At 40.2% G+C, this 16,978-nt stretch overlaps 1 protein-coding gene across 1 annotated transcript in view; it reads right to left on the reverse strand.

The window, feature by feature from the left end:
- Positions 1-14,025: 14,025 nt before the first annotated feature.
- Positions 14,026-16,978, reverse strand: part of dctd (dCMP deaminase) — a 64,932-nt gene continuing 61,979 nt past the window's right edge. The window contains exon 5 of the mRNA XM_070437138.1: positions 14,026-16,934. Within this exon, the coding sequence (XP_070293239.1) occupies positions 16,924-16,934 (11 nt within the window). The 3' untranslated portion in view covers positions 14,026-16,923. The remainder of the gene's footprint in view (positions 16,935-16,978) is intronic.

The following is a 16,978-nucleotide window of genomic DNA, read 5'->3' on the forward strand; positions in this document are numbered from 1 at the left end:
TGCTTCTGTAAAACACTGCCAAATATTGCATCACAACTAAGAAGCTACAAAAGCAGCAAAGATATTTATTGTAGTCTTGAATGAAGCCATACTATAGCCTATGTACTGAAGCCAACTTTAGTCTTCTATTGTATAGTGCATGGGGATGACACATCATATTTGCCTTCAAACTAGAATCTCCACTTGAAATTTGCTCAGTGAGCCTCTATCCTTTTTAGGCTGTGTGGAGAGGGAAGATGTTTGTGAAGAGTGCTGCAAAAGCGAGATGTTATGAGTTTGTCAGTGATCATGGTAGCTGTATTCGGTCATAGAGCTGCTAGGGGAGCAATTTAAACTCCCGAGCCCCCTGCCGCTGTCCAGCTGTCCAGATTAATTACAATGGACAGGACCATAGAGAGACTGGCTGGAGAGGAGTAATGATGAATGGACGTGCACACAATCTCACGCACACACACACACACACACACACACACACACACACACACACACCCAACACACACACACACCACACACACAGACACACACGCATATGTCCAGACCCAGACTCACTATTAACCCCAGAGAGGTGGAGAGGACAGTGAGAGACAGCAGATTGGTATGAAAGACAACAGCATGTCTTTTCAGTCTGTTCCCACTGGGTACAGATATCAGCTCCATGTCTAGTTTTGGTTTACATTTGGTTGAGTAGTCAACTAACGTGAATTCCATGTGAAATCAACATGTCACCATGTCATTGTATTTAGGTTGAAAGTTTTTTTTTTTTAAGTAAAAAAAATAGAAATGCCCATCTGTTAATGACTTTTTGCAAATCCAATCAGTTTTCCACGTTGATTCAATGTCATCACATGTATTTTTGGGGTTGAAATAACGTGGAAACAACTTTGGTTCAACCTGTTTTTTTCCTAGTGGGTTGTACTGATACGGGAGGAACAGAATGAATCCCTTTGGCCCAGCAAACAACAAGAAGAGTGATATACCCAGACACATGTCCCACTGGGCACAGACGTCAATTCAGCATCTATTCCACATTGGTTCCACGTAACTTAATTGAAATGACGYGGAAACACCGTTGATTCAACCAGTGTGTTATGCCTGATTCACATAAGTCCGACCCGAACTGTTCTGGCTGGGCTGGCTCTGATATTTTCTTTTCACATGGTCCTTTCCAGTAACTATGGTGGATGTGTAACCAGGCCAACACAGTACAGCTCGGCACAGTTCAGCTTGGGTTGGCTCAGTAGTGTTAAACAGTATTACTCTGTTATAGGAATACTAAATGGCTAATTTTAATGGAGCCTTCACAAAAGAATTGTGCCCATTTTTCAAGGTCTAATGCAAATGACTAATGTTTAGGTTTAGTGTTGGTACAGTATGTACTGTGTGTTCTCAGTGTGCTGGAAGAAGAAATTGTTCCTCCGAGCGTTTTTGTCAGAGCTTTTTGTCAAAGCTGTGTCTTAATGTCGGATTAGAAAAATATCGCCACTCAGGGCAGGTTCAGTGCCAAAATGTCTGATATCTCCCAAACGGGGTTTAGGCTTTCAATGAGGTGCAGAGGAGTATTGGCTTCAAGTGAAGAGAAAGAGAGTGGAACAGAAAAAATATCTAGAGAGAGAAAAAGAACAGAGAAAAGAGATTGAGTGCAGATTATATAAACTCCCCTTGGGACACTACTGCATAATGGGGACATTTAAACCCCTGTTTCATCTATATTTCACTGTTTCTATAATAATAATTATTATATACTGACTGTATATAGTCTAAAATCTACACACCGAGAGCAAGAAAGGAGACGGCTATTCATTTTTTYCCCCCATTTTTTTTCTCAATGACKATCTGGTTTTAAGCTGTCAATCAAAGTCACTACACTAAGAGGAAGAGGATGCCAAGGTACACATTCTTAACTTTCCTCTTCCATTCTTTTCTCTGTGTCTATCTGGGCCCGTATTCATAAACCGTCTCAGTGGGAGTGCTGACCTAGGATCAGTGCTTGCCTTTTAGATCATAATGAATAAGATTATATGGACAGGAGAGGACCTGATCCTAGATCGTTACTCTTCTGAGACGTTTTATGAATGCAGACCCTGTTTTTTAAATCAGTCAGTCACAGACACTATAAAAGGATTCCAAGCAACACAGTCTGAAAGCTAGGGAGACTGTCAGGAATGTTATTTTAGTGTTTTGTTTTGTCGTCCATGCTAGTTTCTCTTGACAGGGACATGGCCTTACGTCTACATTGTGTTCGAACCAACGTCAGTCAAAACCGGCCTAACTATCCCAATCCAATAAAACATTAGCCACTGGGCACACCACGTCATTTCAACGTGGATAATTGGGTAATATTTGGTTGCGACGTTGATCAATGAGATTACAACCTATATTCATCCACTCAAAAAGASAGCCAAAAGTTAGTTGAATTTCCATTGTGTTATCACCATGTTTTCAACCATCTAAAAGCACAACCAAATTCCAGTGGACTTTTTTYCCCTTGATTTCTGGTTTCGTTGTCACCCAAATGTCTGTCACTGCGCTTTCAACCATTTAAAAACACAGCAAAGTTCAAATGCGAATACAACGTCAGGTATTTTGCCTATTTATCCCGTTATCACTGCGATAGCAGAACAAAAATGACCTGGATTGTAGTTGAGATGACAGTTAAAGTACATGGCACATATTATTACAGCAACTGTGACGATCTCCACAGACCTGCAATGACCTACGCATGCTATCTTAAACATGCAGGCTTTACATGATTACATATAGGAAGAAATGTATAGGAACCTCCAGATGTTAAGGTTGGATGTTACATTTGTTTGTAAGATAGCATTAATTGTAGGTGATTTATTGTATTACAAAAGTAATATTAAATTGTGTTTGGTTGACAATGCAACCCAATATCAACATTTAAAGGAGATCTACTGCTTGGATAGTTCCATGAGCTGAGCCACAGGCTTATTCACATTCTTTAACTTTTTTATGTGTAGTTGAAGTGAATCAAACATATCATTTGTTAACTTGTCGACATGTTAATAGACTTTTTATCGTGTATAAACGCAACATGTTGGTCCCATGTTTCATGAGCTGAAATAAAACATCCCAGAAATGTTCCATACGCACAAAAAGCTTATTTCTCTCAAATTGTGTGCACAAATGTATTTACATCCCTGTTAGTGAGCATTTCTCTTTTGCCTAGATAATCCAGACACCTGACAGGTGTGGCATATCAAGAAGATGATTAAACAGCATGGTCATTACACAGATGCACCTTGTGCTGGGGGACAATAAAAGGCCACTCTAAAATGTGCAGTTTTGTCACACAACACAATGACACAGATGTCTTTTGAGGGAGCGTGCAATTGGCATGCTGACTGCAGGGATGTCCACCAGAACAGTTGCCAGATAATTGATTGTTAATTTCTCTACCATAAGCTACCTCCAACCATAAGCTACCTACATGTAACCACGCCAGCCCAGGACCTCCATATCAGGCTTCTTCACCTGTGGGATCATCTGGGACCAGCCACCCGGACAGCTGATAATTGATGTTGGATTCACGTCTCCATCTCAACCAAAAATCTAAGTTAAAGAATAGGAATAAATGAAATCAAACTTTAAACGCGCTTTAGATATAGTTTGATTTAATTATATTCATTAACTTAGATTTTTGGTTAAAATGGAGACGTGAATCCAACCTATCAATTATTAATTTGTAGACAAACTGGAATTAAAGCCAGACTAAATCAGTGGCACAGAAGGAACTATCCAAGCTGAACAATCATCTCCTTTAAATGTTGCTATTTGGTTGTGTAGACAACCAAACACAATTCAACATCACTAAATATCATTACATTTTAAATCCACCAGAGCTTGCAACCCTAGGCCTATTGTCTATTTTTAGCTGAATTCCTTGTTGAATTGAAACAATAGCAGTGGATGCTGTACTGAATAGGCCTAAATAGTATATTTGATGATATATAAGTGATAAATTATGGATACATTTCATTTGCTCTGTTTAACCTACCCTTTGGAATGACTTCGATAGCAACAGTGAATATATTTCATTTTTAAGTGGAGATCGCTCAACAATCATTCTGACGATAGCACATTGGTTATAGTCAGTGACAAATATCATATCTAAGCAGGGCTGGGATTGGTTAAAATCCTGGATGGGAGATCAAAGGGTAGCTGTACATAGATCAATTCTCCAGTTGGAGGTCTTGCAAAGCCTATAGTTTTGACGATCTGACGATGTTTTAAAGGTTTATCTCTATTGAAATTTGGTTGCCATGATCCTGTGGTTGAAATTTCACCCTAAATTTTTTTTATAATGTTGATGAATTCTTTCACAATCCAATGTATTTCCCACGTAGATTCCGCATCACAATACGTTGCGAAATGACGTTAAAACAACGTTGATTCAACCAGTGGATAGGGGCCAGTTTCCCRGACACAGATTTWGGCTAATCCTGGACTAAAAAGTATGCTCAATAGGAAATTTGAATTGAAATAGCTATTTAGTCGTACATTTAGGCTTATTCTGTGTCAAGGAAACTGTCACATACAGAACTACTTTGTTACCAGACCAATATACCTTGTGTTTTTCAGAGGTGTAGTAATGATAATGGTTTGGAGAGGTGTAGTAATGATAATGGTTTGGAGAGGTGTAGTAATGATAATGGTTTGGAGAGGTGTAGTAATGATAATGGTTTGGAGAGGTGTAGTAATGATAATGGTTTGGAGAGGTGTACTAGCCTAATGATGATAATAATATGGTCATCAAGAAGCACTTTATCCAAAAGCGATTTTAAAGTTTATAAATTCAAGCAATTTCACCATCTGGACCTGACAGTAGGGATTAAGACTTTATTTTCATTTTAGTTTCTTAATTCACACTAATGAGAGAAGCAGCTGAAAAAATAAAAAAAATTCCCCCCTTCTATTAGCCTAAACGTACGTGAACTGTCTCCAAATTACCCCTCCCAAAAGTTGATGACATCTTCAAAAGACACTACATAAAATGAAATATATCAAGGAGTTGTCTATAAAAATGATCAACTATTAAGTGCGGTACTATTGACTTAAATTCATCTCTGAGAAGGTCAAGCGCTGCTTGGTTCTTTAATCCAAATGTCACAGCAGAAAGATAAGCAGAGTCCCAATGAGCCAGGGTACGCACATTAGCAGGATAGCATCCTGAGTGTTCCGAGCGACACACACACACACACACACACGAACAGATGGACACACACACCGCACATTAGCAGGATAGCATCCTGAGTCTGCCAAAAGATTACCAGCAGTCCTCCTGGGCCAAGCTTTTAAACCCTCTCATTTCCTGGTGTCGGCTTAGAGGGAGCACGTGTGTTTTCCATCTTACTTAGAACCTAATTTACCAGCTTCCTTCTTGTGTGTCTCCAATCTTCAAGTAGTAAAGCAACTCATGTACTTGCTTTTAAGCCCATGGCAATATTCAATCTGCATGAAGTTTTCTGGCTGGTCAGTTGTCAAGCTATCCTGAGGGACGATCTCTTTAAGGACATTTCAAGGTGACCCTTAACTGTAACCCTCTAAAGGTCACTCCGGGGTTAGGACGTGGTGACACTAAGACGTCTTATACACTGTGGACTCTGTGGACTGACTGACAGAAAAGGCAGTGAGACTGACAGGTTTTTAAAAGTCTTATACAGTAGGCCTTCAGTCAGGCAGATGTCAGGATTCTACATGGGGGAACATTTTGAATTGAACAGGATTTCACCCAACACCTCCAGACTGACGGTGTGGTGTACTACAGTTTTGCCACAGTGGGAATGTGTGTGGCATCCCCAGGTCTCCTCTCCTGAGGCGTGTTTTTGAGAAAGCCCGATAAAATGCAGCTGACTCTTTTCATCTTCTAAATGAAAGCAGAAATGAGTGAAATAACAAAGGCTTGGAAACAAGCCATTCTAATTCAGAGCTCCAAAACCCAAAGACTAGCGCTCTCTTCCTCTTTTAACAGCTCCTCTGTAGGAATTGACCAGGAAGGAACAAATAGAACAACAAACGCCCACCCTGCCTAACAACAAGACGACAGCCAGGCGGGCGAGGAGGAAGTTAACGAAAGGCGGCTCGGCCAATAATTGGCGACTGTCACGATGCAATAAGTGGGAGATTGTGGCGCACGTGTGTTCATTCTCGCTGTAAACGGCATTGTGAAAAGCTTCTCTCATCGCAATGAACTTCGCTGTGCATAAACTGTATCACGAGAACCCTCAAGATTCCATCCCCATTGAATAACATTGGAAAAGAAGTCAGCGAGCATTGCTCCCTCCCAAAGAAAATAGAAACGCTATTTAGCTTGACGTTGTACTGGAACCCACTGTGTATGCATAGACCATTACTCATTTGGGAGATGGACCAAACATAATGTGAAGAATTGGGCTTTATTTCCCCCTTTACTGTTGCATGGTGTAACTATTAACCGTACTCTGGCTGCGTCCAAAATGGCACCCTATTCCCTATATAGTGCACTACTTTTGACCAGAGCCTTATGGACCCTGGTCAAAAGTAGTGCACTATAAAGTGATTGAGGTGGTATTTGGGACATAGCGTCTGTCTGTAAATCTATGCTTGATTCCTTGGTGTCTGGTGTCATCACCCCTCTCTGTCTTATACACTGTGGACAGACTGACAGACAAGATGCGTGAGACTGACAGGTTTTTATAAGTATTATACAGTAGGCTCCAGTGGAGGCTGCTGAGGGGAGGACGGCTCATAATAATGGCTGGAATGGCGTGTAATGGAATGGTATCAAACAAATGAAAACCACGTGTTTGATACCATTCCATTCAGGGCATTATTATGAGCCGCCCTCCCCTCAGCAGCCTCCACTGGTAGGCCTTTAGTCAGCCACATGTCAGGATTCTACATAGGGGAACAAAATGTATTTTAACAGGACTTCACCCAACACCTCCAGACTGTATAGCCACAGTGGGAATGTATGTGCTGCTTCCCCCTGAGGGGTGTTTAGAAAAAGCCAGATAAAATGCAGTTGACTCTCTTTTCATCTTCTAAATGAAAACAGAAATTTGTGAGATAACAAAGACTTGGACACAAGCCATTCCACTTCAGAGCTATAGCTTTCCCCTTGTCGGAACAGATCCTCCATATGAATTGAAGGAACAAATAAAACAAAACGCACACCCTGCCTAACAGCAAGACGACAGCCAGGCGGGCGAGGAGGAAGTTAACGAAGTGCCGCTCGGCGGCGAGCCCAATAATTGGCGACGAGCGCGATGCAATAAGTGGGAGATTCTGCCGCTGTAAATTACCTGCATGCGTGCGTAGATGCGCGCGGCGTGCGTGGGTGCGCGTGCATTCTCGGTGTGAATGGCACCGGGGGGAAACTTATTTCACCACTATGAACTACGCTGTGCATAAACTGTATCACGAGAACCCTCAAGATTCCATCCCCATTGAATAACATTGGAAAAGAAGTCAGCGAGCATTGCTCCCTCCCAAAGAAAATAGAAACGCTATTTAGCTTGACGTTGTACTGGAACCCACTGTGTATGCATAGRCCATTACTCATTTGGGAGATGGACCAAACATAATGTGAAGAATTGGGCTTTATTTCCCCCTTTACTGTTGCATGGTGTAACTATTAACTGTGCGCTGGATTGCGTCCCAAATGGTACCCTATTCCCTATATAGTGCACTACTTTTGACCTTTTGAAGGAGTTTGAGCTTCTGTAGTGCAGGGGAGGTTAAAGGAGGACATAATAAATCTGTGTACACACACACACACACACACACACACACACACACACACACACACACACACACAGAGAGCCGTCAGAAAGAGTCAGGAGTGTGTGAGTGTTTGTGTGCACTCTTTAGCAGATGTGTGTTTGTATATGAGAGAGTATTTAGGAGTTACTCATTTAGCCCATGGCCAGCTCAGTCTTTCATTAGCGAAACGACACACACACACACACACATCACTGTTTCTGACCAGCTCCCACAGCAATTAGAGAAGCTCCCAGGACAACCCAGAGCGGTGTGTGTGCGTGTGCATGCGTTTAGCAGAGCAGGAAATCCAAAAGCCCAGACCTGGGGGCTCTGCTGGCCCACTGTGACACATCCTGATTCCTACAACCTGTTAATACAGAAGGGATACATAGATAGCCCTTCTCTCTTTCTCTCTCTCTCCGTCTGTTTCTTTTTACTTATTTTCCTTCCTCTCGCTTTCTTTCGCTCTCTTTTTCTGTAACTCTATCAAATTGTCTTTCCTATTAGCTGAAACAACACTCTCTTCCCATCCACTAGATTTCCAATAATTAATGACATGTTGATGCAGCGAGAAGGAAATTAACATTTGTTAAATTGAACACTGACTTTTAAAGGAAGGCAACTCTTCCTGTGTGTGTGTGTGTGTGGTTGTGTGTGTGTGTGTGTGGTGTGTGTGTGTGTGTGTGTGCTGTGTGTGTGTGTGTGTGTGTGTGTGTGTGTGTGTGTGTGTGTGTGTGTGTGTGTGTGTGGTGTGTGTGGTGTGGTGTGTGTGGTGTGTGTGTGTGGCGTGGTTGTGCACGTGCGTTGTGCGTGCAAGAGAGTCATTGAACCTCCCCATAACATTGTTTCTTGAGATAAGATGTTATCCCGGGAATCTTGACGGGGAAACAATATTATTCCCATTTGGGAGCGTTGAGACCCAATTTTTACACAGGCACCGTGACAGGACCGCTCTGTGAATAGTCAATTACACATCTGCTCAGGTAGAGAGAGCAAAGTGTTACTTTGATAGATTTAGCCTTGAGATATCATTAGGACCCCACAGAAGACGGATCTCATGTCTCTCATTCATCTCTATTCATTTCCTGAGTATTAGATGGAGTCGGCTGTCTACTACCGGTGGGAATAGGTTTGTAACGCAGGAAGGGGGATATTCTCTACAACAGCGACTGTGATGTCCCACCGACACCAACCATGCATACMTCTGTTCTCTGACCATGAACACAAACTAAGATGTCTTCCAGCGTGCTTCAGCACTCTGTGTTGCTCCCCAAGATGCCTGATTGACATCTACAGAACCGTGAAGGACCTTCATGTCCCTCTGTCTGATTGGCGTGCATTCACATACCACTTCCACAACCACCCAGGATTTGTCAGCTAGCTAAGCGACCGGCGTGACCCTCCCTGTCAGAGAGAAGCAGTAGCAGGTTGACTTTAACCAATCACATGCGTTTTCCTTCAAGGCAGAGCTGCTTCCAGAACACGATTCATCCCAAAAAATGTCAACCTACGAAGCAGTAGAGTTACTTCCGCAGCGGTTATTAGTCTAACACACYGACTTAATGGGAAGAGACAAGTGTGTAATGATTATTATTTGGCCACACTCTCCTGTCCTGTCTTTCAGCAGAGGAGAAATCTATGGAAGGTGTCACAAATTGCCCATCCGTCCTAGTCGGAATGTAGAGGGGCGCTGCTGGAGCGTGTTGTCGTTTTGGAGGGCGGTGGATGGGTCCTTGCGTTTGTACGTGTGTGTCTGCTACAGATTCCCTGGATCATCTTTTCCTCCCCTTTCCCTACACTCTTTGGAGAAAAAAAAGTGCTGTCTAGAACCTAAGGGTTCTTCGGCTGTCCCCGTATGATAACCCTTTTTGGTTCCAGGTAGGACCCTATTGGGTTCCATGTAGAACCCTTTCCCCAGAGGGTTCTACATGGAACACAATAGTTCTACCTGGAACCAAAAAGGGTTCTCCTATAGGGACAGCCAACGAACCCTTTTGGAACCCTTTTTTAGGGTTAGACCTTTTGAGCACCATCCAGAGCAATTGTACTGCATCTGCATTCTTGCAGTTTACTAGTATTACTAGACATGCGGTAAAATAGGCTATGACCCATGGAGTCAAATAGTATATAAGAGCATGGTAAAAGTTATGATAGATGCCCCAAGTAAAATAGACCCAGCAATTACAAGTCGAGCCGATAAAAAGAAACTCCACTAGAATGTCGTTAAATAGTATAAATAGATGAGCAAATAGATATGAAACCCCAATGGAATGGTTAAATAGATGATTAGCCCAGAGGCATGAAAAAAGATGATAGCCATAATGGGGTAAAAGTATGAAATAATAAAACATGCGAGAATTAAATAGGATGATAGTAGTTATAACAGTGAATAGATAAATCAGATATGATCAAATCACAGCATAATAGCATCAATATCGATGGTTTAAATATGCCAAACCTGAATAGATCGAGGGCTAAATAGATAATAGATGGTATGCAGAATTAGTAAATATCGCAATGGTATAAGTATGAAGCTATATTTATACCCGCGATAAATAGATAATTATTCGATCTATATGTACCCAGGTACTATGTAATCTTAAATTTTGACACTAGATAAGGGTAAATAAAGATAATAGACTGTAGGTATAATGAGCATGAAGTAGATGAACGTTAAATTAGATAATAAACCCTCAGCGGTAAATAGTATAAAAAATGCCAAGCGGTATGAAATTAGATGATAGCATAGGGCAAAATTCTAGTAAATGTGATGAGAGTGGTAAATCAGAGGGGGTTCAATAATTATGGGTACCTAAATAATAATAGATGAGTGCAATAAGTATGAATCAGATAATAGAGCTGGAAGTAAATAGATTATAGATCATAAATAGATGGGTAAATAGATAACAGATGGTAAATAGATGATAGATGGGTAAATAGATAAAAATGGGTAATAGATAATAGATGTGAATAGATGAATAGATAATAGCTGGAATAGTTTAGACGATAAGATTAAGATGGGTAAATAGATAATAGATGGGTAAATAGATAATAGATGGGTAAATATATGGGTTAATAGATAATAGATGGGTAAATGGGTGAATAGATGAAATGGGTGAATAGAATGGGTAAATAGATAATAGATGGGTAAATAGAGTGGATGAATAGATAATAAATAGAAATAGCTGGGTAAATAGATAATAGATCGAAAATAGATGGGTAAATAGATAATAGCTGGGTAAATATATAATAATGGTGAATAGATGGGTAAATAGATAATAGATGGGTAAATAGATTAATAAATTAGAAAATACTGGTAAATAATAATAGATGGGTAAATAGATAATAGATGGGTAATAGAGATAAATAGAAAAATGGGGTAAATAGATAATAGATGGTAATAGAAAAAATGGTAAATAGATAATAATAGCTTGGTAAATAGATAATAGATGGTAAATAGATAATAGCGGGTAAATAGAAATAGATGGGTAAATAGATAATAGATGGGTAAATAGTAATAATAGCTTGGTAAATAGATAACAGCTGGTAAATAGATAATAGATGGGTAAAGAATAATAGCTGGGTAAATAATTAAATGGTGAATAGATTAGTAAAATATATAATAGATGGGTAAATAGATAATAGATGGGTAAATAGATGAGTAAAATATATAATAGATGGGTAATATATAAATAGATGGGTAAATAGATAATAGATGGGTAAATAGATAATAGAATGGGTTAAATAGATAATAATAGATGGGTAAATAGATAATAATAGCTGGAAATAGATAATAATAGCTTGGTAAATAGATAATAGATGGGAAATAATAATAGCTGGGTAAATAGATAATAGGGTGAATAGATGAGTAAATATATTAATAGATGGTAAATAGTAATAGATGGTGAAAGATGGGTAAATAGATAATAGCGGTAATAGATGGGTGAATAGATAATAGCTGGGTAAATAGATGGGTAAATATATAATAGATGGTGGTGTGAATAGATGGTAATTGGTAGTAACATAGTGGAAATATAGTTGGTGAAATGAGGTGATGAATATTGAAATAGAGATATGGGTAAATAGATATGAGAGGTAATATAATAGATAGATTAATATATGGAAGTGGACGGTGATAATAGAAATAATTATGAGCTTAAGTAAATAGATTAAGATTGGTAAATAGAGATTAATAGATGGGTGTAGAAGGTATAGATAATAGATGGAGTGAATAAGATAGATGGGTAAATTAGATGAATGATGGGGAATAGATGATAGATGGGTAAATAGATAATAGATGGGTAAATAGATAATAGATGGGTAAATAGATAATAGATGGGTGAATAGATGATAGATGGGTAAATAGATGATAGATGGGTGAATAGATGGGTAAATAGATGGGTGAATAGATGATAGATGGGTGAATAGATGGGTAAATAGATAATAGCTGGGTAAATAGATAATAGCTGGGTAAATAGATGGGTAAATAGATAATAGATGGGTAAATAGATTAATAGATGGGTAAATAGATAATAGATGCATAAATAGATAAGGCGAGTGTGAATGTTTGACAGATGAAAAAGGTTTACATTGCAGTTTGAGATTAGATGAGGTTTTACCTGTTTGAAATGGAATAAAGATAAGACCATGGGAAAAGATCAATGACTAAACATAAGTTGAAACTCATCTCTTTGTTCTATATTCAAATCGGCTAAACAGAATACATGTGATATTTAAATATAGTCCGTTTTCATTAAGCTGTCATAAAACTATCTTTGAAATGAAACGTAAAACTACTAAAACATATTTGACACATTCAGCTGAAGATGTATTTTGTTTCTAGCCATGTTCAGTACACTCCATCTGCTGTAGTGTACACTGTAAATCAATTTCAAGGTGCGCAAATCGTCTCGCAAACTATCAGCCTTTGCGCTTTTGTGTGTTGACATACAGTGGAGTGAATATTAAAAAAGACGCCTCGGGTAAAAAAAGAATAATAATCTTTGTCTATCTCCACCCGATCCATTATTTCCGTTGTTCGTAATCAAAGATAGCATTTCCAGATGTGAACTATTTTGCTTGTTTCCCACGAGGGAAAAGCAGATGGTGTATGGTGCATCGGGATCAGTAATATGCTATTTCCCAGAAATCCACTTCACATCCCCTAACGGGCCCAGCTGTGATTTGTCGTGATGTATCACGTCTTGTAGTCATTTGTGGATGATCTGTTCTTTCCAATCAGAGGCTTCGGTGGTGATCTGTAGTCAGCGAATGCAATCAAAGGCCTGTTGAGGTAGCTTTTGTTGATTGTGTGTGCGTGCTTGCTTGCATGTTTTTCCATCAACGGCTTCTGTTACATATCTACCAGTCTCTTAGAATGTGTGTGTATAGCTCATTTATACCAGAGCATCTATGACAAGCAGGAAGCTCATTCTACACTGCATTTCCTGTTTCTGTCCCTATCGCCACGGTGACAACTTCACACATTGTTGACAAGCCCCTGCATGATGTCATATCTTTCCTTTTGACATCGGATTCCATCGTGCCAGACTGGCATGCACACAGATTGGAAAATAATGGCTCTGTAATGCCTTTCTGTTATAGGCTTTTACATTAACAACAAACCGTTGTGACAACAACAATATTGTTGTCAGTGAACCATCAATGGCCATGTTATAGTAGTTTTAAAATAATTAAAACCTTTATTAATAATAATGAAAAGTACTTTTTGGGGGGGGGGTCACTATTCTTTACTACAACTCAATATATGACCTTTGACCAGTCATAGCTCTCATCGTATCGGATCATACGATATATCAGGAATGTCTCAAGGGGCATAATCCAGTCATTTTACCTACACTACTTCCCTGTGGACCTCAGTGACACTCTGGGCAACCAAGCTAAATTGGTCTTGTGAAGGGACAATACTGTAGTTGAATGGAGGTGGCATCATGGGTGTAGTGAGTGATGTGAAACGTTCTTAACGTGGCAGATAGAAATAGACTGAATAGAGCTGACAGGACTGACAGACAATCGCATCTGTATCTGAACGTTCTGTAACCTTAAAATCCTCCACGTCACGCCTGGTAGAATGGACAAAGCCAGGACTGTGCACACTGGGCTCCACTGAAGCCCAGCTAGATAAACACCATTTAGATCGGTGGTTGCCAACCTTTTCAAGCCTAAGATCACATCCCAAGTCCAAATGTAAACCAAGATCTACCACGTGCAAAAAATGACGAAAGAAACAAGGCCACTATGTAGTTCCACTTTGACATTCTTTATTTTTGTTACCTGTCAGTCACAAGCAAAGTATTSATTTAATTATACAAATAGTATAATCAGAAGTAAGTGCAACTATCATTCAACATTTTATGACAGTCATATTACATTTTTCAATATTTCCACAGGCCTATTACTCATTAATCATTCATATATAACCTCAATAATCAGTCAATTACAGGCCGAAGCCAATCATGTACAGTTTCACTTTCCCTTTTTAAACATCATATTTCAAGACACTTCAAAATGACAAAACTCAAGTAAGTGCAACTAGCATTCAAAATGTTATGACAACAGTCACGTCATTCAATTGTTCCAAAATATTTTCACACAAATCACAGCCCTACTACCATTCATTCCCTCAACAAATCAGTCAATTACAGGCCTAAGCCAATCGTGTACAGTACTGTTTCACTTTCCCTTCTTGAACAACATACAACACAGATCATATCCTGTTGTAAACAATTTAGCCTACAACACATTTCAAACTAGCAAATACTCACTCACTCTGATGGCCGTGGATGAGATCCCCTCCCACACGCAATGTGATGGCTGTGATTTCACACTATCAGCAAGTGCTCTGTAGTCTGGCTCACAGTATCAGCCTTTCTGCGTCAAACTGTCTGTGAGATGTCTATTAGTTGGACAAGACCTGTTCTTTGACTTGATTATTTTCATCTGTGAAAGGGCCATCTCACAGAGATATGCTGATACAAAGTAGGCCTTCGCCCTCAGTGCGCAGGATGAAAGGAGGGGAAACTTTTCAGTGTTTACAGGACCCCAAAAGTCGCTGTCTCTTGATCTTGCTTTCAACTCGATGTCATTTTGCAATTCAATTATCTCCATGTCAACTCCGATTGGTGAAGCAAATACTTGCTGGAATTTGGCAGCCACCTCCTGAATCCCAATGGGGATGAAAGGGTTTGAGATAAATGCAACAACCTCCCCTATGTCATTTAACTCCTGAAAACGCCTGTTGAATTCAGATGCCAGTTTCTCCAGGTGGGCACAGAATTCTTGCGGGAGAAAAACACCCTTTGTTTCCGATGTCTCGATGTTTCGAGACTCCCGAAATGATTTGATCGSGGGCAACAAGTCAACAAATCGCTGCAGTACTTTCCCGCGACTCAACCACCTTACACAAGCGTGGAGAATCAAGTCCCCGTATGCGGAATCAAGCTCATCTAATAAAGATTTAAACAAGCGGTGCTGAAGTCCTTTTGCGCGAATCGAATTAACAATCATAATGACAAGTGTCATGACATGAGACAAGTCCACTATTTTACTAGCTAGTGCTTGCTGATGGATCACACAGCGATAGTTAAAAAACTCGGTAATCGGGATCACGACTGCCCGAATGCACCCCACGCATTGCCGGTGTCCGTCTGTAGTGATCGCTACCAGCTTATGAATGGGAACGCTGTTATCATGCACGTAACGTTTTAAACTCGTTGCAAATGTCCTCACCTCTCGTCCTCCCTTTTAATGGTAAGACTCCTTAGTAGTTGAAACCTTAAAAGCCATGCGAACAAACACCATCAGCTGTGCAGTGTCTGTCATATCCTGGGATTCGTCAAATTGCAGCGAAAAGCACTCATAAAGTGATATCCTTGAGCACTTGTTGATTCACGTCCTCCTATAACAACTCTACCCTTCTTGTCACAGTGGCTGGTCCAAGTAGAACACTTCCGATAGCATTTTTAATGTCCTCTTTGTTTTTGAATTCTTTGAATAATGTCTCGGGGGCAGCGGCCATTGCCTCCAGGTATAGCTCTCCGTCAGTGAACGGGTTCTTATGTTTAGCCAAGAGATGGCTGACACGGAAGGATGCCTCTGTTGCAGCCTTACTGTTAGCTGTCGGTTTGGTAAAAAGCGACTGCTGTGCTTTCAATATAGACTTGAGCTCGTCGACTTTCTTTGAACGAAGGGTGCTCTTTAGCGGGTAGGTTTCTTTGAACTTGGGATGGATGGTGTTGTGGTGCCCTCCACGTTACCCCTTTTAGCGAGCACTACAGCCTGGTGGAAAAACCTTTTGTCATTAACTACCGTGAACAGAAAATCGTGTTTCCATTCTACATGAAAATTATAAGTTATTTGGCTTTTTCCGTTGTGCTTCCATCGTTTCGTTAGTTTGATGCTTCCAAGATCGACTTGTCGACCGCGATCGACGGGTTGGTTACTCCTGATTTTAAATGGAGATGGGGTTGTGGATCCAGAGTTACATGGAGCACTAGATGAATGGTATTACATTGTATGTCTATAGACTGGCCACCCTATATGCCCCTGTAAATCCTCTACATCAGTCGCCATCTAGGCCCAATCTGACCCAATCACCGGAGTGAACCCCACAATGGCTGCCATGTAAAGACACATTGTTCCCTTCTACTGGCTCATGGGTGACAGCTTCATCTGATTTAGCCATTATATTGATTGATCATTACAAGTCTATGGATTCAACAGGAGAATATGACAGTACTGTGATATTGTTTGGTCTGATTAACAGAAATGTTACTCTCCAGATATAATTCAAATTGAACCTAACCTCAGATTATGTACCCATCTGTTTATGTGAAGGGAAAACAGACAGTGGTACAACCATATTAAAATGAGTTGACATGTAGGCCTTTATTCATCTTGAGTTATTTTATTTCCACTCAGCTTCTCCTCTCCTGTATAAGGGACTTCATAGATGATGAACTTCTGCAAAGTGAGAAAAAGCTTCAGGTGCATATAGGTAGAGAAGAGCAACTTTGCAGTGGCTAGCTACACACACACACACACACCACTTTGTCTCACGCGTCATTTCACCTACATAAACAKCAGGTCTGTCGTCTAAGACCTTGGTCACAGCGCTACAAAGATGTTAATGAGACGTCGTCACTTGGACACTAAAGACAGGGAAAGAGACATGATCATTATTCAACACAGKTGC

The sequence above is a fragment of the Salvelinus sp. IW2-2015 genome, linkage group LG34 (assembly GCF_002910315.2).
Source record: "Salvelinus sp. IW2-2015 linkage group LG34, ASM291031v2, whole genome shotgun sequence".
In the NCBI taxonomy this organism is placed as follows: Eukaryota; Metazoa; Chordata; class Actinopteri; order Salmoniformes; family Salmonidae; genus Salvelinus; species Salvelinus sp. IW2-2015.